General features: G+C 40.3%; 1 protein-coding gene across 2 annotated transcripts; it reads right to left on the bottom strand.

The window, feature by feature from the left end:
- On the bottom strand, positions 1 to 23,836 carry polr3d (polymerase (RNA) III (DNA directed) polypeptide D). Of its 2 annotated transcripts, none has more exons than XM_028799539.2 (9): positions 23,672 to 23,836; positions 14,348 to 14,520; positions 14,181 to 14,224; positions 11,650 to 11,804; positions 6,074 to 6,198; positions 5,200 to 5,374; positions 4,849 to 5,099; positions 4,302 to 4,454; positions 1 to 2,077 (listed from the first exon to the last, which is right to left on the bottom strand). In XM_028799539.2, exons 2-9 carry the CDS (start codon positions 14,507 to 14,509, stop codon positions 1,958 to 1,960), a joined length of 1,185 nt encoding a protein of 394 aa, XP_028655372.1. In that variant the 5' UTR covers positions 14,510 to 14,520; positions 23,672 to 23,836; the 3' UTR covers positions 1 to 1,957. The 2 variants fall into 2 exon arrangements, with proteins under 2 accessions (XP_028655372.1, XP_028655389.1); XM_028799556.2 differs by lacking the exon at positions 23,672 to 23,836 and adding an exon at positions 23,354 to 23,625.
- Between the last annotated feature and the right edge of the window lie 587 nt (positions 23,837 to 24,423).

Below are 24,423 nucleotides of genomic sequence, written 5' to 3'. Positions count from 1 at the left end.
TTCATTAGAGAGATAGAACTTTATTTGTCCTTAGGGGGAAATTTGGCTTTACACAGAAGGTCTTTAAATAAATAAATAAAGCATACACTTTGGTCTGAACACACACCAGAATGACTATAAAGCAAGAAAATTCAAAAGAAGGAAGAGTTCTGACTTTGCAGTCCCAGTTGCAGCGAGGCATTATGAAGACATATTGCTGCAGGTACAAAGGAGCCCCCATAGTGTTTCCTGACACACTTCTGCTGAATAACTTGCTGTCTGATAGTCCTCAGTATTATTGTGTCAAAAAGAGAATGTGCAGCATTGTTCACGTCACAGTTTTGTATTCATTCTCTCTTTTGCTACAATCTCCAGGTGTTTCAGAGTGTGTCCTATAACTGAGCTTGTCCATTTAATTAGCATGTTGATTCAGGGGGCTTCTCTTGAAGTGATGTTACCAGTCCAGCACACTCCTGCACAGCAAATCACACTGGCCATCAGAGATGTAGAAGATGTGAAGGATGTTACTTCACGCACTAAAGGAATACAGTCCTAAGGAAGAAGAGCCTGCTCTGCCCTTACTTACATAGTTCCTCTGTGTTCCAAGGTCAGTCCAATTTATGTGGACCCCCCTATACCTCCACTCCTTGAAAAGCAACCTGACAGAGAGGCTATTCGGTGCAGCAAATGTCAATAACTGGTTCTTTGGTCTTGTGGACGTTTAGATATTTCATTCTCATGACAGAGTAAAGTTCTCAAATCTGTAAAAAAACTGTATTATGAATAAATTCAAAGTAAGAATAATAACAAAAATACTGTATATATGGATAGAGTAATTCAGTGACCACTACTCAATGAATATTCTTATTTAATGTCATTCAACTTTTAAACTTAATCTGATATAATTTTGGAGAAATCAGGCATAGAAGACTGGCAAGCTTTCTTGGGCTGAATGGCCTGTTCTCATCAAAACGCTTCTAATGTCACCTTTTCAATTGTGTTCCTATATTCTGTTTTCATTAACTAGTCAAGTTTTAATACCAAGACAGAAATCTTAATTCAATCTTGTGAGAATTTCATACTCCACCATGCATTTCTGGTGACTCAAGTGACCTTTGGCCTTGACAGATCCAGTTTCTCCATCCACTAACCTCCTGAAATCTGTGGCCATTCCAAACAAGAGTGACTGCTGTAGACTACTACTGGTTAATGACCTCCATCACTCTTCCACCCACTATCAACAGCAGAATGTCACTTTGTTTAGCCTTTCAGAATAAAAAAAAAAAAAATCAGTTCACATTTTAATTATACCATTTTAGGTTTTATTTTAAGTAAAGCATTGCACCTTTTCCACCATAAAGCCTTCCCCTATTACAATTGCACAATGATGCAATGGATAAAGTCACCCATGGACAATAAAGGACACAGCACCCTCTACTGGCAAAAGCTTACAACGGCAAAAAGATAAATCCAAGGTCAACTCCTCTAAACATTTTGAAGTATTTGCCGGCACTTCAAGCTCTCAATGCACTTTGGTGAAATACTGCCTTGCCCGACAGGTCGACATGAATAGCTTTCAACAATAAAACCTCTTGAAATCCTCACTCCAATATATTACCTTATGGTGAATATTAGTGGTAATCAGGTTAATAAGAGCAGTGTATGCACAGAAGTGGCATGCTGTGTTTTGCCTGGCACAACGCCATTGGTCCAGGTACCTTATTGATTAAATATTTTAAAGTGCAACCCTATAAAGGGAGGAAAGTCATGCACAACAAGACTGAAAACCCACAGCCAGGCTCTCCCTTGTAGAGCGTCAGGAGTTCACTCCAAAACGTCCACATTACCAAACAGCTTTGATGTCACTGATACAGTGCTTCGCCACACCTTCCACATTCAGATACCCCACTCTCTAGGAAAAGCCGAGGTGTCTGCATGGAAACTTCAGTCTGGAGGCAACACGCATTTCCATTTTCCTTCACTGCCTATGTTGTAACAAAGTCTCAAAATCTGGAGAGCAGACCAGTTTGTGTTTAATATGTCCAAGAACAGTTAGGTCACCAATGCGACTCTCTCCAACCGACACAGAAACCAGCTCCTACAAAACAAAATGAGAACTGAGCTTTAACACAGGCCATTTTCAAGGATTTGGCATTCTATGAGATAAAAGGTGAAAAGGACTTTCTAAGCAGCAGATGCAACAAAGCAAAGAAAAGTAATGAAGATCCCGTAAAACCACAAGTGACACACCAATGTCTCTGGACTTTCTCCATGCCAAAGAACACAGAGGACTGATATGCCCATTCATATCACTGGCATTCTGAACAGTTCTAACTGTTAGACTGGTAGATTTTTTTTTGTATGCTCAAACCTGTAATAAAATTCTGAAAAATTAATTAAAAAAAAATTCAAAACAATTTAAACAATTAATAAACAAATGTATCAGCAACCCACTCAAACAACACTAGGTGAACCTTGCAAAAGAAATGAAAGGCCAACAGACATTGACAGAAATGAGGAAATATCAGTAGTTAAGACGTGTGGTAGTGGTAATGACCACCACCCATTCGGCTCTAAACTGGCTACACCAAAAACAGCCATTTTCCAAATACGCCTGGTTGATAACAACCACTGAGAGCTCACAAAAGGTTAAATTAAGATGACCAGATTTCCAAACATTAATGCAGTCAGGGGATTTCCAGCATGAGGCAAGCAAAAGTTTGTAGTTACTGCTGCTAAGCACAACAGTCTCCACCGGTAAGAAGAAGAATAAGTCTGAGAGAGAAAGATTTATAGCAAGAAAGGAAAGACAATCAGTAGGGCAGAGTACAGAACATGGGAAAGTGCAGAACAGATGAGGGGCTATCCCAGAACATATGTAGCAATGCCCCAAAGTTCAACTGTGCAAATAAATGACAGGAGTAGGTCCCCAGCAAGCGCCATAGCATGACATTTGTATGTTATGTATATATACACAAATATATCTATTATAATAAAAAAATCCTGGGACGAGACGTGACTTTTCAGAGAGATTCTTTCATTTCCCGTGAGACAAAACTTTGTGCCAAGAGATTTAACCACTCTCGGGGCCGGAAATAAAAGAGTAGATGACAAAGTAGACCGTCGTGAAGAATTCAAAAACGCTGGCGCGATACACATACAGAGCAAGTTAAAGATAATGAAAATACTAAAATTTGAAAGTCTCAAAAAAATGATAGTAAAGATTGCATTAGTGCAAACAAATGGAAATTATTACTCGGTGAAATAACGGAACAGCAAAAAGAGATCGAATGTATTGTTCGGATTTAAACTTTAAGTTGGAAACTTGTAGATCGTCTAATTTGTGTTGCCATCAGGGAAAAGTAGTGTTTCTACCCAATGAAGAGGCGTATACGTGAGATTTAAAAGATTTGTTGTTTGGTGAAAGTGAAATCTACATACGCGAGTGGCAGAGACGCAAAGTGGCTAGCGTGTAGCACAGGCTGGGGGAGTTTGGTGAGCGAAGCAAGATTTGGAGGCTACTGGTTGTAGCACACACTACCACCCTGTTGTTGTTGGTAAAAGAACATCCATTCTGGACAAAATGCTGAGTACTAGAAGACGGCACCTACTTTTAAAGATCTCAACTTAAACAAGGAAGAAAAAACAACAGAACAATCTTAATATTTCCACAAATAACCCTAAAGCCCCAAGCCCAAACCCCATCAGCCAACCTTGGAATTAAAAAAATAAAATAAAAAAAAAGACGGGAGAGGAAGGATTTAACTTCTGACCAACACTTGACTGGTGGGGGTGAGGCAGCACTGTGTTAATAAAATTGGACTGTAGCCGTGAATTCATTTTCACAGCTAATCTAGAGCAAAAAAAACAAAGCAAGGGAAGACCATAATGTTTGTGAAAATTTTGCGCTTTGATGGCTGCAACGATAATTTGAAATTGTTGCATCTGAAAGTAATTGGGGAACCTACCAGATCAAGAAATTTGACTGAATTGGCCAGTGAAACAGAGGTAAAGACAGTTTGTTGATAAAAAGAATTCAGGAGGACAGGGACAGATTCTGCCCAATTAATCTTATACCCCAATAGTTTTTGAAAGATGTTAAGCAAGTTCAGAATATGCAGAGGATACAGAGAAGCATTTCCAACTAACAGTAAAATATTATCTGTGTAAAGTAATGTTTTATGATGAGAGGCATGCACTGAAACAGGTAAAGTTGGGCAGATGATGGCATCTGAGCACACCCAAAATGAGAAAGCAAAATACAACAAATTGAAAAAGAACAAAGTTAATGTTTAAGCTGTGCACTCCTACTATAAAAGTACCTGTAAGAATGAGCACTGTGTTCCAATGGCAACGTCCAGCGACACTTTGCCCAAGACAAGTTGTACTCGGCCTGATCTTCTTACAAGAAGCTTGCCAATCTGCCCCTCTGCTAGGTCCTTTAGTGAGCACATGCTGTCCAACTGCTGTACATCCTATAAAGAGAGATATGGGCCCATTAAAAAGCTGAGCACTGTTTTTATACACATTGAAAACATACTATTAATGGGAAAGATGGCACCTTGATTTATATATACTGTATGTGTCCTCAGAGACCAACCATTTACTTAATGGGTTCTAAACTTCAAAGCTGACAATGGATCAGTACTACCTCTGCAGTAACTTACAAGAACATAAGAACTTTGACAAAGGAGAGGAGACCATTCAGTCCATCAAGCTCCTTCACTTGAGACTAATAGGTTTAAGTCCCCAGGCCTGTCACTCTAGGATGTACTAGACTTTAGCTTAAAATTAGTTGTGTTAGTACCAGCTCCCCATCAGAAACCAACTTCACTAGTGTGCCTTTTCTACTTCTTTGATAGGGCTTACCTGAGTTTTGTCCGACTTGACCAAAAGTGCCTGCCCATCTTCCATCTGCACATCACCTTTAACTGGCCTCTGATCCTGAGTGGGTGGCTGTCCAGGCAAGGAGTCGGGTAGATGCAGGAAAATAAGTTCTTCTTCTTTACACTGAGCCCAACTGTCTAGCAGTTCTGGTAGTCCGACAGATGGAGGCAGGGGAGGGGCTTTGCAAAGTGGTCCCGTCTTCAACACACTTTCCTCCAGTGGTTCCTGTTTCACTATAAATGATGAAAAACAAGAGAAAAACTGTGCAGAGATGCTATTGCAAACTAATATGGCACTGTTCTATGAAACCTAGTAGCAATTTTCAATCTTTACCTTTGACAAGAGGCGTCTCCAGCTCCATATCCTCCACTTCCTCTTTCTTAAGCATTTGCCCTTTAGGTTCTTCCTCCTCTTTGGATTCTTCTTTGAAAAGCCACCCTGAAACTGCCAGGGGCAATTGGACAGGGCAACTGCGAATATCATTGTGCAACCTGGGATCATCCAGAAACTGAAAGTACAAAAGAAAATAAAATGCACATCAGGATGAAATTCTGTGAAACATGAGCCACAATTATGGAGAAGCCTAATAGAAACAGAAGTGGAAAACAGTAATCTACTAAGACAGATTTCAAGAAATGATAATCTTAACAGTACCAAAAGCTTCTGAAAAATAAGCATACCTTATTAGTTATTGTAATATTGACTGCTCTACACAGTCGACAGGCTCAATCAGCCTCTACCTGCAGACCTGGCACCTCTGCATAATTGAAAATCAGTTCATGAAAAATGTAAGCAGCTTCTTTAATTCATCTCTTCTATGCTGCACAGACCTCACACAAAATATTTTCTCCCTCAGTGACAAGTGACTTGAAGTGACTGTCAACGGGCTGCCGAATTCCATTACTCAAATGAAAAATAAGGAGACTGCACTGACAGTTTGAATGCCAAGAACAACTGTCACAAACTGGTTAGACTAAAACTGACAGCTCCAAAATGGTAACTGCAACCTGTAAACAGACGCCAACATTTGCCTATTATAGCCTTTGTGTTTTCAACCAGGCCATATTGAAGGAAATCCCAGAGGTTATCTATGACACTTGAGACAAACATTCCCTAAACACAGATGCAAGATCTCAAGAGTTACAATGAATCAAAATAGGCTACTTCCTCCAAACAGTAAACACATTTTCACATATGAACAACTCACATTGTCTCTCTCAAGCATGCGGAGAATTTCCTTGGTCTCTTCTTCAGTCTCTCGCTTCTCTTTTTTGATGTTGATGATAGGTGAAGGACCCATGTTGGGAACATCTTTTGTACTGTCCCACTCTCCTGCAGGAAATTGAAGGAATACAGTTCTGATGGAAAAATACCTTGGAAGATCTGTGCACTTGTGCGAGTCTGTCTAGTCATACATACTGCAAAAATCAGACAGCTCAACTTTACCTCAATTGTTACTCATTTTACACAGAAAGCTACCACTGTATGTCAACTAGGTTAAATGGATAAGGCTTTGCATTTATTTACGGATATTAGGTGTTTAAATTCCTTTATAATGATAAGCAGCAGTATATGGACCTCATCAAGACAGGTGCACACAAGAGGACGATCAGCAGGCATCAGGCAAATCTTTAGCTCTCCACTATTACTTAACCATATATTTCTAGGTCTTAAAGTGAAGAGCAGCGTATTTTTTTTTTGTTAAACTTTCATTTGCACCTTGTCTCCACAACATGGGACAAGTCAATCAAGAAAAATAATTTGAATTTTAAACTTAACAGCAGATGGTACTATGGATAGAGGTTTGGACCCTAAGTTTAAATTTGGGAGCGAATGAACTTTGACATTTACAGGCAGCTTCTCTTAAAGAGTATGGATTTTTTACACATACAGTGTTAAAATAACTTTGTGTTCTATGTGATCAAGCACTTAAAAGTGGTTTTGCAGTTTTCCACAAGGTTTTTGTTATATTGTGCTCCACCACTGTGTTTATATGGTTTCTAAACAACTTCTGAATGCCTTTTCTTTTTAATTACGCCTATGAAATGGATATGATGAATATGCATTCTTCTTATTAATACTAATACAAATCTTGATATAATAAATATGCAAATAATACGGAACCAATGCAGGAAGAATTTCAAGGCAGAGATGCTTTTATCTGTTGCACCTCTACATGATAATCACCTTTTTCCAAGAATATCACACAATCAACTTTTTCCAACTCTCACACCTACATGGTATTTAATGTTTGGAAAACATCCGGGATTAAAACACTTAGAGAATTGTACATAGATAATGTCTTTGCATATTATGAACAATTACGCATCATATTTTAGGTTTAGGTTTATTTGTCATATATAGGTTAACACAGGGTCAACATACAATGAAATGTGTATGACGAGAAAAACAAGTTACTCAGCCTAGATCCAATAAAGCTTAAAAAAAAGATTACAAGTTAAAAATGGACAAGTCATATAAAATAAAATGTGTATGTTTTAAAAGAAGTTATAGAGCAATATGAGTTGAATGAGCAGCAAGTACAAATGACAGTTATTGCACAGATAATGTTTTATAAGTGCAGATGCATATTCCATAAAGTGCAGATGCATGTTCCAGTCAGTATTCAGAGTGTGTGCAGGTACAGTTTGTGTGTGAGTAGTGCAATGTAGATGTAATGTAAGTGTGTGTAAGTGTTCAGGTGTTGCTGTTGAGGAGTCGAATGGCCTGGTGGTAAAAGCTGTTCTTAAGTCTTGTAGTCCGAGCAGCCAGACTCCTGTATCGTCTGCCGGACGGTAACAAGGAGAACAGCTGGCGTGCTGGATGGCTGTGGTCCTTTATGATGCTGCTTGTCTTACGCAAGCACCGATGGAGGTAAATGTCTTCAATGGCAGGAAGACTCTTGCCCGTGATGTGCTCTGCTGCCTTCACCACTCTCTGTAGTGATTTCCGGCTGCTGGCAGAGCAGCTCCCATACCAGACGGTAATGCAGCCCGTTAGCAGACTCTCGACCACACTCCTGTAAAAGTTTGAGGTGATGTTGGCATTCATGCCAAACTTCCTCAGCCTCCTCAGGAAGTAGAGCCGCTGGCGAGCTTTCTTGACCACAGTGTCTATGTGAAGGGTCCACGAGAGATCCTTGGTGATGTTTACTCCGAGGAACTTGAAGCTGTTGACCCTTTCAACTTCTATGCCACTGATGTAGATGGCCTGGTGTTCTCTGCCTTGTTGTTTTCGATAGTCCACAATCATCTCCTTGGTTTTGCTGACGTTAAGAGACAAGTTGTTATCTAGGCACCAATTACTCAATGCCAGCACCTCCTCTCTGTAGGCCGTCTCATCATTGTCAGTGATAAGGCCTATGATGGTTGTGTCGTCTGCAAACTTGATGATGGTGTTTGTGCTGTGTTTTGCAACACAGTCATGGGTGAACAAGGAATACAAGAGGGGGCTAAGCACACAGCCCTGCGGCGCTCCTGTGTTTAAAATGAGTGATGAGGATGTGTGTTTGCTGACTCTCACCACCTGGGACCTGTTTGTGAGGAAAGAGAAAATCCATCTGCAGATGGTCGTCCCCAACCCAAGGTCGTCAAGCTTCAAGACGAGTTTTGAGGGGATGATGGTGTTGAATGCCGAGCTGTAATCTATGAACAGCATTCTTACATATGTATTTCCTCTTTCCAGGTGGGTGAGGGCAATGTTTATTGTTAGCGCAACGGCATCCTCTGTCGATCTGTTTGCTCTGTAAGCAAATTGGAGAGGATCCAGCGTGTCAGGGAGGGAGGAGCAGATGTAACCTTTGACTAGTTGCTCGAAGCACTTCATAATGACCGATGTCAGTGCAACCGGGCGATAGTCATTCAGACAGGAGACCACCGGTTTCTTTGGGACAGGAATGATGGTGGATGCCTTGAAGGAAGTGGGGACCACTGACTGCCTCAGGGAGAGATTGAAAATTTTGGTGAACACACCTGCTAGCTGGTCAGCACACGCCCTGAGGGCACGGCCTGGGATGCCATCTGGTCCCGGAGCTTTGCGAGGATTGACCTTTTTGAAGGACCTTCTCACATCAGACGTTTCAAGGATCAGAGTGACAGACTCACTGCCCCCTTGAGGATATAGCACCTGTTCTTTGTTGGCTGCATCAAAACGAGCATAGAAAGTGTTGAGCTCGTCTGCAAGACATGCAGTGGGCTGAACACTGACTGTGTTTTTCTTTTTATAGTCAGTGATGCAGCACAGTCCATTCCACAGGCGCTTGGTGTCAGAGCTGTGGTAGCTTGACTCCACTTTGTCCCTGTAGTCCCGTTTGGCCTTCTTGATGGACCTCCGGAGGTCGTATCTGGCTGCTTTGTATGCATCAGAGTCCCCTGAGCCAAAGGCAGAGGTCCGCGCCTTGAGCTTAGCCCGGATCTCCCTATTTACCCAGGGTTTCTGGTTAGGATATATGCAAACGGTGGTTTTAGTGACAACATCGTCAATGCACTTGCTGATATATCCTGTGACAGAGTCTGTGAATTCATTGATGTTGCCATCAGCTGCATCCTCAAACATCTCCCAATCAGTTGTTTCAAAGCAGTCCTGTAAGACCCCCTCAGCTTCACTGTCCCATTTGTAGATGTTCCTGTAAACCGGTTTTTCCTGTTTAAGTCTTTGTTTATATGCAGGCAGCAGCAATATAGAGCAATGGTCTGATTTTCCAAAAGCTGGTCGAGGGAGAGATTTGTAGGAGTCCTTGAATAAGGTGTAACAATGATCCAGTGTTTGATCACCTCTTGTGGGGGGAGAGATGTGCTGATAGTATCTAGGGAGAACTTTCTTCATGTTTGCTCTGTTAAAGTCTCCCAACACAATAAATGCTGCTTCTGAGTTAGCGTTCTCTAGTCCACTGATAACATCATACAGTTCATCCATAGCTGAAGCTTTATCAGCTTGTGGGGGGATGTAAACAACTGAAAGGAGAACTGAACTGAACTCCCTCCGGAGGTAAAAGGGTCTAACTTTAATGGTCAGCAGCTCAAGAACCGGTGAGCAGTGTGTTTTTAAGACACACACATCCGTAGCCCACGAAGAGTTAACCATAAAGCACACACCCCCTCCCCTTGACTTGCCTGAGTCCTTCGTTCTGTCTCCCCGATAAACTGTGAACCCGTCTGGTGTGACTGCGCAGTCAGGTACGCTGGGCTCCAGCCACGTCTCTGTGAACGCCAAAACGCAGCAGTTCGTGATGTCTTTCTGGTGCTTTATCCGTGCGCGCAGCTCATCTAATTTGTTGTCCAGAGACTGAACATTAGCGAGCAGGATGCTAGGCAGAGGAGGCTTGTTGTTCCTCTGTCGGGTTCGGCACAGAACTCCGGCGCGTTTCCCCCTCTTTGTTTTCCTTCGGCGTCGCGCGAGTAAGCAAAAGGCTCCAGGCAGTACAGTGTCCGCGATATCAAAAACTGTTGTAAAATCCAAACTGGCTGATGAACGTAATTCCAATAGTGTTTGCCGGTCATACTGAAAGTGTGATAAAGTAGAACGCACAAAAAGAGTGAGTAGTAAGAAAATAAATAATAACTTTTTGCTGAGATGACTCGGAGCTCTCGTCGGTGCAGCCATCTTACGGCGCAGCCCAACTTCAAATTTAACTTCTAATCAACACAATTTGTCCACTATTTTCAAATCAAAAACTTTGCTAAAGGAACCTGCCCAATTTTCCTCACCTCCCACCGATTTCTATTCCAGAAGAAATGCTTATCAGTCTTGAAAACGTAGATAGCATCTCAATAATATATAAAAACATATTAAAGAGCCTTCCTTTCAAAGATCCTAGGGTACAGGGAAAGGATCTTTCACTTGACATCTCAGAAAACGAGTGGAAGGCAGCCATGAATAGAATACACTGCAGCTCCATACACACAAAGCATTCAATCATTCAACGTATTTATCTCATTTAAAAGTGTCCAAAATGTATCCCAGCCAAAATTCAAACTGTGAATATTTCAATCGAGCTCCAACCTCACTGGATCATAGGTTTTGGGTGTGCACCAAATATGGCATCATTCTGGACAAAATTGTTGAATGCCTATCAGAGAGCTTTGGTGTCACAATCACTCCTAACCCATCAACAGCTGTTTTTAGCGAATTCCCAAAAGGGCTTAAAGTGGAGAAGGACAAACAAACTAATTGCCTTTACTTCACTACTAGAACGCAAACGTATCTTGCTCAACTGGAACAATCCGAGCCCATCTTTTTAAGTCAGTGGATAACTGATGTTCTATACTATTTGAAAATGGAAAAAAAAAAATTCACCTAGAGGATCTGTTCAAAACTTCTTTAAAATATGTCAAGATCTAATTAATAAAATTTTAGAATACACATTTATATCAGGGAAAAGGATATTCTGCATTCTTTGTTATTTGTAGAGATTTGATCATGCTTGTGTTGAACTCTGGTGTGTTAAATTCAACAAGATTGTTTGAAATGTTATCTTCTTTGCTTAACTCTTCAAATAAAATAAAATAAGTAAATAAATAAATATGCAATTTATAAAGAACGACACTGAACATGGCAAGAACAGCTACATTATACATATGTTGTTTGTGCAACAAGCTGCAGAGAATGTTTAAAAGAAAAATTAAGATTTTCTACAAATCCCAAAAGGCCCCTTTGGCTGTTTAATGGATTACTGATATTGAACCAGCTAAACTCAACATAAAATGTTCACACAGCAAACCAACACCTTTTCTTGTTCCTTTTTAAATAAAAGTTGTCCATTAAGAATTGGCAAAGAATAAGCACCTCTTTTTCTGACCATGCTCTCTGATGGGCCTTGCTCAAAAATGGAGTGAGACTGGATAACATTTGCTCGGCCACGGCCCCGGCCCCTGCCTTCTCTCAGACGATCTCGATCTCGCTCCTTCGCTTGCTTCTTCCGAGATTCATCATCTTTGGCTCTAAAGAGATGCAAGAAGACTATTAATAGCAAAAAATCAGTGACAACCACACTGCCAGCTCATACCACTATAGAACCTGCATAAAACCAATTAAGAAGTTGGGAGCTACCAAATTATTACCTATTGAAAAAGTTCTGCCACTCTGTCTCTCTTGCACAGTATAGGTTTCACAGGAAGCAACAATTTTAATTTAGAATAGAGATGCATTTTAATCATCTTATTGCAAGACCAAAAATACATCCATCCATTTTCTGAACGCATTTAAGCAGATGTTCCATTACACGCTGATCTTGTTGCTGCACCATGTTAAAATTACATGACTGGAAATTGCAACCCAAGTCACATTTACCGAATTAGCGCAACCTTCTAGTGCAGCTGTGCTCCTCCCTTTTTCTGACAGCCAACAGCATCCTGTAAGACGAAGCCAGTGATGTGTTAACAGCTGCAGCAAGTTCCACCGCAATTTCTGCCCTGTATTTTTTGATTCTGTCTCAGTATATAAAACACGAGACAGACCGACAAGCTTCTATTTTAAAAACATCCATGTTTATTTCTCATCACTACATTCTACGCATTGAACTTCCCACTGAATGCTCTTTAGTTCTCAGCTCTCACTTGCTCCTCAAACCAAACATAAACCTCTTTGATTTTATCCTAGCCGTACTAGTGCTCTCAGTCATTGGGTAAGTCACATTAAACAATCAGCTGGCAACTGACTCGGATTGGACAAGATTATGTAAATAAAGGCTACGACCGATTTGAAATTGCTGGTTTGAATTTCCAGCCGTGTAATTTGATATGGTACAATAAGATCAGCAACTGTGATGAACAAATCGCTCATACCCTATAACAATAAGTCACATAAGGTGACATCAGCTTTACTGAGTCAATGAAGAGTCATTAACCCAAATAGCATGTCTTTGGAGGGTTTAAGAAAAAGTGGACAATTTGGAGAAAACACAAGAGGACACAGGGAGATTTTGCAAATTCCATTCCATCCTTTCTTTAAGATGGGATCTGAATCATAAACTTTGGAGCAGCACATGGGTATATTGGTAGAATGCCACTGTCCCACAGCTTAATCAAAATAACACACACAATCAACTTTTGCCAACTTTCAGATTTTCTTAATCTTGCATATTTCTCACAATGATTTTAGTCTGATCTTCATGTGGGTCCCATGACGTATCAAGGGAATCCGAAGGAATGACAACAAATGTGGGACATTTGCAGCATGAACGCAAATCCCTCCACTCTCCCCCTAAAGAACAACCCAATTAAAATCAGCATAATCTGTTTCCTGTGCCTAGTAACAAACCATGTATCAGCAGTAATGCCCCTAATTTACTGAATGCTTGCAGTAACGGATTTTGGTTCGGTGTTATGGAAATGTAAAAGAAACACTGGTACCAATACAGGACACCAATTAAACCCAACAAACAGGATTACTGGGATAAAATGAAAACTTTTTAAGACTACACACATGATGTACATAAATACAGACTAAAAACTAAAGCTTCATCCAACTGCATCAATGCTTACTTTGCCCCACCAGGTTACTTCTTTGTGATTATGGTATAATTTAATTTGCCATATTACACTGCATTCTTAAGTGAAATATTTTAAAATTTTGAAAAAATAAACTAGCTAGCCCTTCTGTTTTATAATGGAGCTAAAGCGCACTAGGGTCCCATTTTGAAGAAAGCCTTTTTTTTGTAATGTTACTTACCCTTCGTAGTTTGTAGTGATTGCCAAGGAAACATTTTAATCTTATGTTTTAATGCAAAATGGAGCTAATAAAGATTTTGCATCAAAGGAAATGAATGGTGGCCAAAGCTGGAAACAGCAAGCAATGTTAAAACATCCATGTATAAATCTCATGTTACTCCTGTCACATACTACACGCAAAGTCATCCAGCTGAACGCTCAAAACATGCAAAATGGATGCATTTCTTGATAAAATACTGTTAAATAGACTTATCTATTAAAACGAAGGTAGTTAACAACTTGGAACTTTTTCACATGGGGCTGCTTCTCTCCTAAAACAATGGACAGGAGTCTGGTCTTAAATTCACAACCACAAACCTCTATGAATGGGTTACAGGTTGTGGGCTACTTTTGTTTAATGGGGAGATCAAGTTATCAATATTTTAGCGTGAAATCCCCAGAGCCAAACTATATTCTGCTTATATTCCTACTTTCACCTCAGTGATTCTGTTTCATAGTGGTTAAGTTCTGCCTTGGCTTGTACTAACGGACAGATGTGCACTCAAATCATGATTTTATTTGTCCCTAAAAGTGCCTACTTTTCTCCTATTGCAGTCTGGGTTACTTTTGAAAGGTATAAGGTATGAGTTGAAAGGTATAAATACTTACTCCTCTTTCACTCTGCGGCTAATGATATTTGGAGTGAAGGTTTTCTGCAATAAAAATGAACAGATGATGATGCAGGCATAGCATTTCACCAAAAAAGTTAACTGCATTCAACAAGGGCTTTCACTCAAGTTAAGGCATCAAATGTTTTGTTTTTTGCCCTGTCTCACCTTTTTAACTCCTCCTAGGGTGAGGTCCCGGGAACGTATGGAGGGCAATCGGTTGGAAGTGTTAGGAACAGATGGTCTCCTGCCTAAAAGTCCTCTCCCCAAGGACAGTGAAGGGCGGCATCCCCCAGGGGTGCCAGGATCCCCAGATGATCCTTCTGACATAACTGTTCACCCTTTAGCATTCAAAGAATAGAAAGAAAAAATAAATAAACACAACACAGTCCAAGATGATAACATGAATCTCCCACAGAAACTTCTAATTCTGTAACAGTATGCCGGAATCAAAGTGAGCCATATACATCTAAATTCACCCATTACAATATATACAGTACTGTGCAAAAGTTTTAGGCAGGTGTGAAGAAATGCTGTAAACAAAGAATGCTTTCAGAAATATAAATAATGATTGTTTATTGTTATCAATTTACAAAATGCAAAGTGAGCGAACAAAAGAAAAATCTAAATCTAATCAATATTTGGGTTACTACCTTTGCCTTCAAACCAGCATCAATTCTTATAGGTACACTTGCACAAAGTCAGGGATTTTGTAGGATTATAGTCAGGTGTCTGATCAACCAATTATACCAAACAGGTGCTAATGATCATCAATGTCTCACATAGGTTGAAACACAGTCATTAACTGAAACAGCTGTGTAGGAGGCTTAAAACTGGGTGAGGAACAGCCAAACTCTGCTACCAAGGTGAGGTTGTGGAAGACAGTTTCATGTCATGATAAGATTGAGCACAGCAACAAGACACAAGGTAGTTATACTGCACCAGCAAGGTCTCTCCCAGACAAAGATTTCAAAGCAGACTGGGGTTTCAAGATGTGTTGTTCAAGCTCTTTTGAAGAAGCACAAAGAAACGGGCAACTTTGAGGATCGTAGACGCAGTGGTCGGCCAAGGAAACTTAGTGCAGCAGATGAAAGACACATTAAGCTTATTACCCTTCGAAATCGGAAGATGTCCAGCATTGCCATCAGCTCAGAACTGGCAGAAACCAGTGGGACCTAGGTACACCCATCTACTGTCCGGAGAAGTCTGGCCAGAAGTGGTCTTCATGGAAGAGTTGCAGCCAAAAAGCCATACCTCCGACATGCAAACAAGGCCAAGCGACTCAAGTATGCATGAAAACATAGGAACTGGGGTGCAGAAAAATGGCAGCAGGTGCTCTGGACTGATGAGTCAAAATTTTAAATATTCTGGCTGTAGCAGAAGGCAGTTTGTTCGTCGAAGGGTACAATAATGAGTGTCTGCAGGCACTCCAGAGGTTCCTTGAACGTTTGGGGCTGCATTTCTGCAAATGGAGTTGGAGATTTGGTCAGGATTAATGGTGTTCTCAATGCTGAGAAATACAGGCAGATACTTATCCATCATGCAATACCATCAGGGAGGCGTATGATTGGCCCCAAATTTATTCTGCAGCAGGACAACGACCCCAAGCATACAGCCAAAGTCATTAAGAATTATCTTCAGCATAAAGAAGAACAAGAAGTCCTGGAAGTGATGGTATGGCCCCCACAGAGCCATGATCTCAACATCATCGAGTGTGTCTGGGATTACATGAAGAGACAGAAGGATGTGAGGAAGCCTACATCCACAGAAGAGCTGTGGTTAGTTCTCCAAGATGTTTGGAACAACCTACCAGCCGAGTTCCCTCAAAAACTGTGTGCAAGTGTACATAGAAGAATTGATGCTGTTTTGAAGGGAAAGGGTGGTCACACCAAATATTGATTTGATTTAGATTTCGCTTTTGTTCATTCACTGCATTTTGTTGATTGATGAAAATAAATGATTAACACTTCCATTTTTGAAAGCATTCTTTGTTTACAGCATTTTTTCACACCTGCCTAAAACTTTTGCACAGTACTGTATATACATTATATATATATATATATACACACACACTTTTTTGTACCTAGTAACCCACAAAGGGAGAAAATGAATCAAATATCAACAAACTTTTGGAAAGTACAGCGCGCATCCTTTCCAAGTCAGGCATCAAAATTGCCCATACATCAGCAAACACTCCACAGACTGTTCTTTTTAATGCCAAAAACAAAACATCTACATCAGAGACAAGGAACACCGTATGCAGAAGACCTTGCAATGCATGCACAGGTATATGTGGGGCAAACATCTAAAACACTTGCAAGACACGTACAAGAATATTGCAACGATATCAGAAGGAAGGAAGCACAATTTCTGATATAAGCACAAACAAGTTCAACCAGACATACCTTTAACTGGGACACTGGTCAAGTAAATTCAGGGCTAATACTAAAAGTGCCAGAGAGCTGGATGAAGTATTACTCTCAAACATTTGGACATTAACCCAGCATCAGCAGGCTTAAAAAGGAGGACACCTGAATAATAATAAAGACTTTATAACCAACATCCTCTGAACCCCACCTTACTGATCCACCCCACTTGCCTATTTGCTATATATTGCTGTTGATTCCTGTATGTCTAATCACTTTCCTGTGTAAGATACACAATTCATTTTCTCCCTTTGTAGATTACTAGCTACAAATATATAAACTGTATCACAGACCTTCACTTGCAATATAGATAGATACAGTTAAAGCCGGAGGTTTATATACACTTAGGATAAATTCTTTAAAATATTTTTATCCTCTCCAAAGATTTTATACTAACAAGCTATAAATTTGGCATATCATTTAAGACATCAACTTTATGGAGGGCAAATGTCATTTTTTTCAACAATGTTCACAGATTGTCAATAAAAAGTGAAATAATCTATACCAAATTCCAGTTACAGGTTTACATACACTCTGTTAATATTTGGTAGCAATGCCTTTAAATTGTTTAACTTAACCCAAACGTCTTGGGTAGCCTTCCACCAGCTTCTTACAATAAGTTACTGGAATTTTGGCCCATTCCACCAGACAGAACTGGTGTATCTGGGACAGGTTCGTAGGCCTCCTTGCTCACGTGTGCTTCTTCAGTTCTGCCCACATATTTTCAATCAGATTGCGGTGAAGGCTTTGCGATGGCCACTCCAATACCTTGACCTTAAGCCATTTTGCCACAACTTTGGAGGTATGTTTGGGGCCACTGTCCATTTGGAAGATCCATTTGCAACTTGGCTTCAACTTTCTTGCGGAGATCTTGAGATGTTGCTGCAGTAAATCTACATAATTTTCCTTCCTCATGATGCCATCTATTCTGTTAAGTGCATCCCCATGCTTCACAGGTGGGATGGCGTTCTTTGGCTTGCAAGCCTCACCCTTTGTCCAAAAACAATGGTCATTATGGCCAAACAGTTCGATCTTGGATTCATCAAGCCAGAGGACATTTCTCCAGAAGGTAAGATTTTGGCCCCCATGTGCATTGCAAACTGCAGTCTGGCTTTTTTATGGCAGCTTTGGAGCATCTCCTTTCTGGGCAGTATGATGGCTGTGTTGTCCCATGGTGTTTATGCTTGAGAATTATTGTTTGTACAGATGAATGTGGAACCTTCAGGCATTTGGAAACTGCTTCCAAGGATGAACCAGATTGTTTTTTTCTGAGGTCTTGGCTGATTTCTTTTGATTTTCCCTGATTAGGTCAACCAGAGAGTTAGCGGGTTTGATGGTAGGCCTTTACATACATCCACAAGTTGACTCCAATTAGCCTAATTGGCTATCAGAAAGCTAATTGTCTAATAGCCCAAAGGCTTGATATCATTTTCTGGAATTTTTCAAGCTTTTGAAAGGAACGGTTATTGAAGTGTATGTAAATTTGTGACCCACTGGAATTGTGATACAGTCAACAAAAACTGAAATAATCAGTCAGTGAACATTGTTTTACCCTGCACAAAATAATATCTTAAAAGATATGCCAAATTATAGTTTGTTAGTATAAAACCTGTGGAAGGGTTACAAAATAAAGAATTCACCCTAAGTGTATGTAATCTTCTGACTTCAACTGTATGGAGATATTCAGGTATATACCTGAATAACACACACACACGCTTCCAAAGGTTTAGGCACACCCAGAAATGTACATATTTCTCATAGAAATTAATGTCTTTTTTAATCAAGGTATTAGATTTAAACATACAACCAAGGCATTACTAATGTTGATACTGGCATTTACTGCATTAAATTATTATTATTATTTTTATTTACATATTACTACAAAGTCCCATTTTTCAGCAGCCATTCTTTCAGCATCCTAATGGTCAACTCCCTTGCCTTATTCTTATTTAGTCATTTTAAATGCTAACTGGTTATTAGAGAAACTTTAGTAATTACATTGTCACCTTTTAATTTCTTCACTTGGTACTGGCTTCCTAAAATTCAGTTCTGGGTTTAATAATGGCCAAAAATCATTAAGCTTTCTCAAGAAACGTGACAGTCCGTTGTTTTTTTTTGCAGAATGAAAGCTATTCCATGTGACAGACTACCAAGAAACTAAAGATGTTCTACAAAAATGTCTTAAGAGAAGCAACAAACTGGATCTAACAGAACAGTAACAGAAGGGAAGGCCCAGATGCACAACTGCGTAAGAGGATACAGTAAATATATCAGAGTTTGCAGTTTAGGAAACAAATGCCTTACAGGTCCTCAGGTGGTTTCTTACCCAAATACCAGTGTAATCTGCAAAAGTGAAGAGACAACTCCAGAAGGCTGACCATAATATGCTTTTCCAATCATCTTCTGTCCAACGCTGGAGTTCTTTAGTCCATTTTAACGTTTTTTTTTTTTTTTTTTTATTTGCCTGTTTCAAATATGGCTTTTTCTTTGAAACTCTGCCTCTAAGGCCAGCATCTCAAAGTTGTCTTTTTACTGTTTCAGAGAATACTAGACACTGGTATTTAGTGTTTTCTTAAGGAAAAAGCCAACTGATGAACTATAAAGCATTTGTTTATCAACCTATACACTCTGATGTTATTATCCTCGTATGCAGTTATGTATCTGGGCCATCCTCCTTTTTCTATACTGGTCAGATCCAGTTTACCCTCTTCACTCAAGACAATAACAGACACTTCTGTATGAAATCTGCAGCTTTTTGGTAAAAAAAAAAAAGGGTACTGTTTACCCAACATATACTTTTAAGCCACCATCCTGCTTGCTATCACAAAAGTAATGGCACACCTCTCTCCACTAATGCTCAATGCACTCTGTGGCTTCTGTTCTACACATCTCACATTTGTGAGACTCCCTCAATGAGTGGTGCCCTTAACCCTTTACAGTTTCTCTATTTAAACATTTGTATTAGGGTCTTATGTTTGCCTGTTGCTATTCTGATTTAGATAATAACTTTTTTTAACACTGGTCATTAGGACATCTTAATTCTAAGTTGCGTTGTGCACTCAATAAAACCAGCGAGCACAGCTTTAAACACAGGCCTGGGTTCAGGGAGTCATTTAGCTGGGCAGTTTGAATCAGCATGCAAGAGGAGTGATAGAGTAGAATGTAGTTTTACATTCAATTTCATATAATACTGTGATGGTATTGACAGGTTGCATCAACCAAGGATGAGTCACCCATAGCATGAACTTGCATTCCATCACCAGTGCCATGGAAACCTATAAAAACAGCAAGCCTGCAAAGTCGTAAAGAATTTCATCTAGTGTGGATTTGCTTGGCGTTTCTGAAGAGTTGCTGGAGATTCTTAGGGTCAAGATCTGGGCTGTGGAGTGCCGATCCCAGCATCAGTACAGGAGGTAAGGCAGCTGAGAGACTGCTACCCCTGCAGCCCCACTAACACTTCTGCATTTGCTAAAGTCAATTGGCCTGGGTGCACTAGAAAAAGGAGGGACAGATTATGTTATCACTGACCTGAGCTGAGGTGTATGAAGCAGAGTCAGTGATTAAAACCATGCTGGCAAAAGACAAGGCAGATTGCAGTGGCATTACAAAGCAGCAGCGAAGAGAGAGCCTCAAAGCTGAGACCTGGAAAGGTGTTTGCGGTGACAGTTTAATGACATCTTCGGCACCATGTGAAGGTGCTGCACTTCACATACATGCTGTACCACCTACTGTAACAGCAAACTGCTGAAAATTCCTGCTGAAGTGCTACTGTCATGGACTACACGACTGCAGAAGAAACAAAGACCACCCAACCGTTTCAAACAAGTAGTCGCTAGGGACAGCAACTTCAAAAGGAGGGCTATATAAAGGCACTGACAAGTTGCATCAACCAGGAATGAGTCACCCATAGTATGAGCTGGCATTCCATCACCAGTGGCAGGGATGCCTATAAAAATGGCAAGCATGGAAAGTTGCAACGAGAATTCCATCTAGTGTGGCAATGGAGAGCAGTACTTTAAAGGGCAGAGAAAGCAAGCTGGCACTTTAATAAATTTTATTGTTTTTTTAGTGTCAGTTTTGTATATTTCAGTTTTATTGCTACTCATTTATTGTTTCACATCTTTTCAAAAAATAATCTATTTTTGCTCCATTCATTCTATTGATGGAATGAAAGAAAAGGCACTCTTTTGAGATACCTTTCCAGCGATATGTATTACATAAATATAAATGAACTGTATCATTTCATGTATCATAATGATACAGTATCTAGAAGTTGAGGAGAATGAGAGGCGATATTATGAAAATGACTGTGATGGTGGCGCTCACCAGCTGAAGCCCTCCTTTTCTGTTCTTGGCTTCAAACACTTATTACTTAGGGAGTCAGCTATACAGTCGGGCATACTGTTACACGTTCCAAACGGCTGGAGCAATTTTCATGAAACTTGGTACACATGTTTCTCACTGGTCGACTAAAAATACTGTAGGGTGAAATCAACCCTAACCCACCCCCTTCTGTGTAGGGTGGGGGGGTGATCTTGCGGTCTTGCATGCATGTTATCATCCAGTTGATACTCTGAACGACCACCAGAGGACGAACTGGAGGTGACTGCCGGTATTCTTTATGTTTGAGCGCCACCGCGCCCCTGTTGCTTTTGAAATTAAATAGAGTTGGCCAGGTTGCAATCCCAACTATTTTTGGGACTCATTCTGTCTTTGTAACTTGAACAGCCATATATATCTTATATATAAACAACTACACGTGAAAGTGTGTGTGTCTGTCTGGCCCAGAAGTGAGTCGGAGTAAGGGCTCCAGCTTCGAGGATACGCAAGCGAGGCCAGCATACAGGCAAAAGGAAACCTCCAAAGAAAGACAGTCGCTTAGCTGCTAATGCACAAACGATGCGATCATGGCAACACGAATCCTCCTAGGAGAGAGATGCCCAGAGTAGTTCTGACGATTTCAATACTTTCTACGATCCTGTGCTTTTAAAAGCACGGGCATACACAGTTAGTATATATATAAGCCAAAAAGCCAAATAAAAGCCAAATACAACTGGCTCACTCATCATGAAGTCTCCCAAACCATGAGGACTTGGGACTTGAAATTTGGAATGTAGGTTACCCTTGGCCCATAAGTGCTCGCTAAGAAACGGTTTTAAAAATTTCGTGGTCCAAGCGCATTCTGTCTGTATGTATGTCTGTCCGCTTTTCACGAGAGAATTACTTAACGGATTTAGATCTGGTTGTTTTCTATAATTTGTTTTAAATTTTTCGGTTGATTTTGTGACTTCTCTCATCGCGGCAAGTACCATAGTTCGCTTGAAGTACCGATTTATGCAAATCCAACACAGTGGCTGTGGGCCGAGAGAAGGGGGGCAGGGCCTTCCTCATTCCCTTGCCAGCCTGTGCTCGACTTAGTCTACATCTCACCATGTGTTGGAGTGCACCTTGCCTCCGCTTAGCTAGCGATACCCGTTTGTTCAACAGACATTATCATCTACAGATTGTTAAGTAGTAACGAGAGATCAGAGCTATGTGTGTTTTAGAGGGTAGCTGCTGATTGTCAGAGATATCACGGGCATGTGCTTTTCTCCCCACACGGGGCACGCTTTCCTGTCAGAGCTGAACACGATCAAATACAGTGCCAACTAGGGATCTGCACTGGCAATTGGAAGGTTGCCAGTTCGAATCCCGTAAATGCCAATAGGAACTCTGCTCTGTTGGGCCCTTGAGCAAGGCCCTTAACCTGCATTTGCTGAGAACTTTGAGTAGTGAGAAAAGCACTATATAAATTATTATTATCATCATTAACATCTATTGATTTTTAAAGTTTGTCCTGTTTCATTAAGTCAATATATGTGGGTGTGTATATGTATGTATGTTCCAGTATCATTTCCGAACGGCCGGAACAATTTTCATGACACTTGGTACACGTTTTTCATTGGTCGACTTAAAATACTGTAGGGTGAAATCAACCCTTACCCACCCCTTTCTGGGTTGGTTGGGGGGTGATCTTGCGGTCATGTATGCATGTTATCATCCAGTTGACACTCGGAATGACCACCAGAGGGCGAACTGGAAGTGATTGCCAGCATTCTTTATGTTTGAGTACCATCGCGCCCCTGTTGCTTTTGAAATTAAATAGAGTTGGCTGGTTCCAAGCGTCAACTGGATGATAACATACATACAAGACAAACACATTAGTGAGTCTTCATTGTTTGTTAATTTATTTTTATTTTTAAAGTCGTGTTTATTATATTTTTCTCAAACAATTAAAAAAAAATACTTTATTTTCCTCCCGGGCAACGCTGGGTATTTCAGCTAGTGTCATATATTAAATGAAAGATTATGATAATCAGAAGCAACCTAGAAAATTAACTTTAACAGTCTGAAAAAAAACTGTAATGTGTGCGGCAATCCTAACTAACCTCCACGAAAAGCCAAACAGTTTAACCCTTACATTCGGCCGACCGGCAAACTGCAAGCGTTCTGATAAAAACGCACAACAGATTATATATAAAGTGTAATTTTCTATAAAGAGTCATTCGTGTATGGATGTTCTACACCGACATGTCACGCGATGATGGAAACGGAAAACTAAAGATGCCAAACCAAGTCCGGCCAAGCACGCTGGAAGGCAGCTCCGCGGCCCTTCTGCGCCCACTCATCCTCTGCAAGCTGCCCACGTTTACCGAGACCGAACGTGTGCAATGCGCCGCACAGTACACGTCAGTCTTACTGTGTATACCCTCAAAAGATGCAGTCCTGTGCACCGCCGCGTGTCGAGCTACCCAGTGGCCGTCGCCTCCGTTCCCAGCGCAGCAGTACCTGCCCATTCACACTCGCTGGCTTTTTAACCAGTACTCACAGTAACTAGTTTTATATCAACAACATGTTCTCGTTTTTCCTTTTTTCATGTAGACATCCTTTAAAGCACTTTGAGCTGAATCTTGTGTATGAAAATGTACTACAGAAATAAATGTTGTCATATCCCAACTTTTCCGTCTGCTTATCATTCCACCCTCACTTCGGTTCAACCATTTCAAATCGGAATGAATACTTTTACCTTAAGACAAATGTCGATTTAATTTTTTCAGTCTCTGCAGCAGCCAAGTGTCTGCGCCACCTTCGCCTTAAAAATCGCTTTAAAACGGTTTTAATTCCATTATTTACCGACTTCCTCGTGTAACACACAGTCACAAGGAGGCAGACATGCTGCGTCACCTATAACCTTCGACCCTTGACCGAAGCAGCCTCACTGTACCGCCATGTTGGTGAGGTAGATCATAGACATATATAGATAGACGCCGCATTCACTGTGTTGCCCAATCGACACGATACGTCAGCGCGTACGCCATATTGCGAGTGGCAAAAGTGCCATTTTTAAACTAATACAGGTAAACGTGGAAACCGGGTTTTCTGATGAAAAAACAATAACGTTTAAAACAGCATCGTTTACATACAACAGATTTTGGCGAATCGTTTAAATACAATTATTTATATCCATTTATACAGCAATAATGACAATTATTAAATAATAATTTTTTTCTTTTTTTTTGTTCTGCCTTATACAATTTCTTGTATTAGGAACTAGCAAAATACCCGCGCTTCGCAGCGGAGAAGTAGTGTGTTAAAGAGGTTATGAAAAAAAAAGGAAACATTTTAAAAATAACGTAACATGATTGTCAATGTAATTGTGTTGTCATTGTTATAACTGTTGCTGTCTTTTATATATATATATATATATATATATTATATATATAATATACACACACACATAAACATTTATATACATATACATATATATACATATCTACA

This window comes from Erpetoichthys calabaricus, chromosome 1 (assembly GCF_900747795.2).
Source record: "Erpetoichthys calabaricus chromosome 1, fErpCal1.3, whole genome shotgun sequence".
NCBI classification, from domain to species: domain Eukaryota; kingdom Metazoa; phylum Chordata; class Cladistia; order Polypteriformes; family Polypteridae; genus Erpetoichthys; species Erpetoichthys calabaricus.
This window is presented reverse-complemented; position numbering and strand designations above follow the sequence as displayed.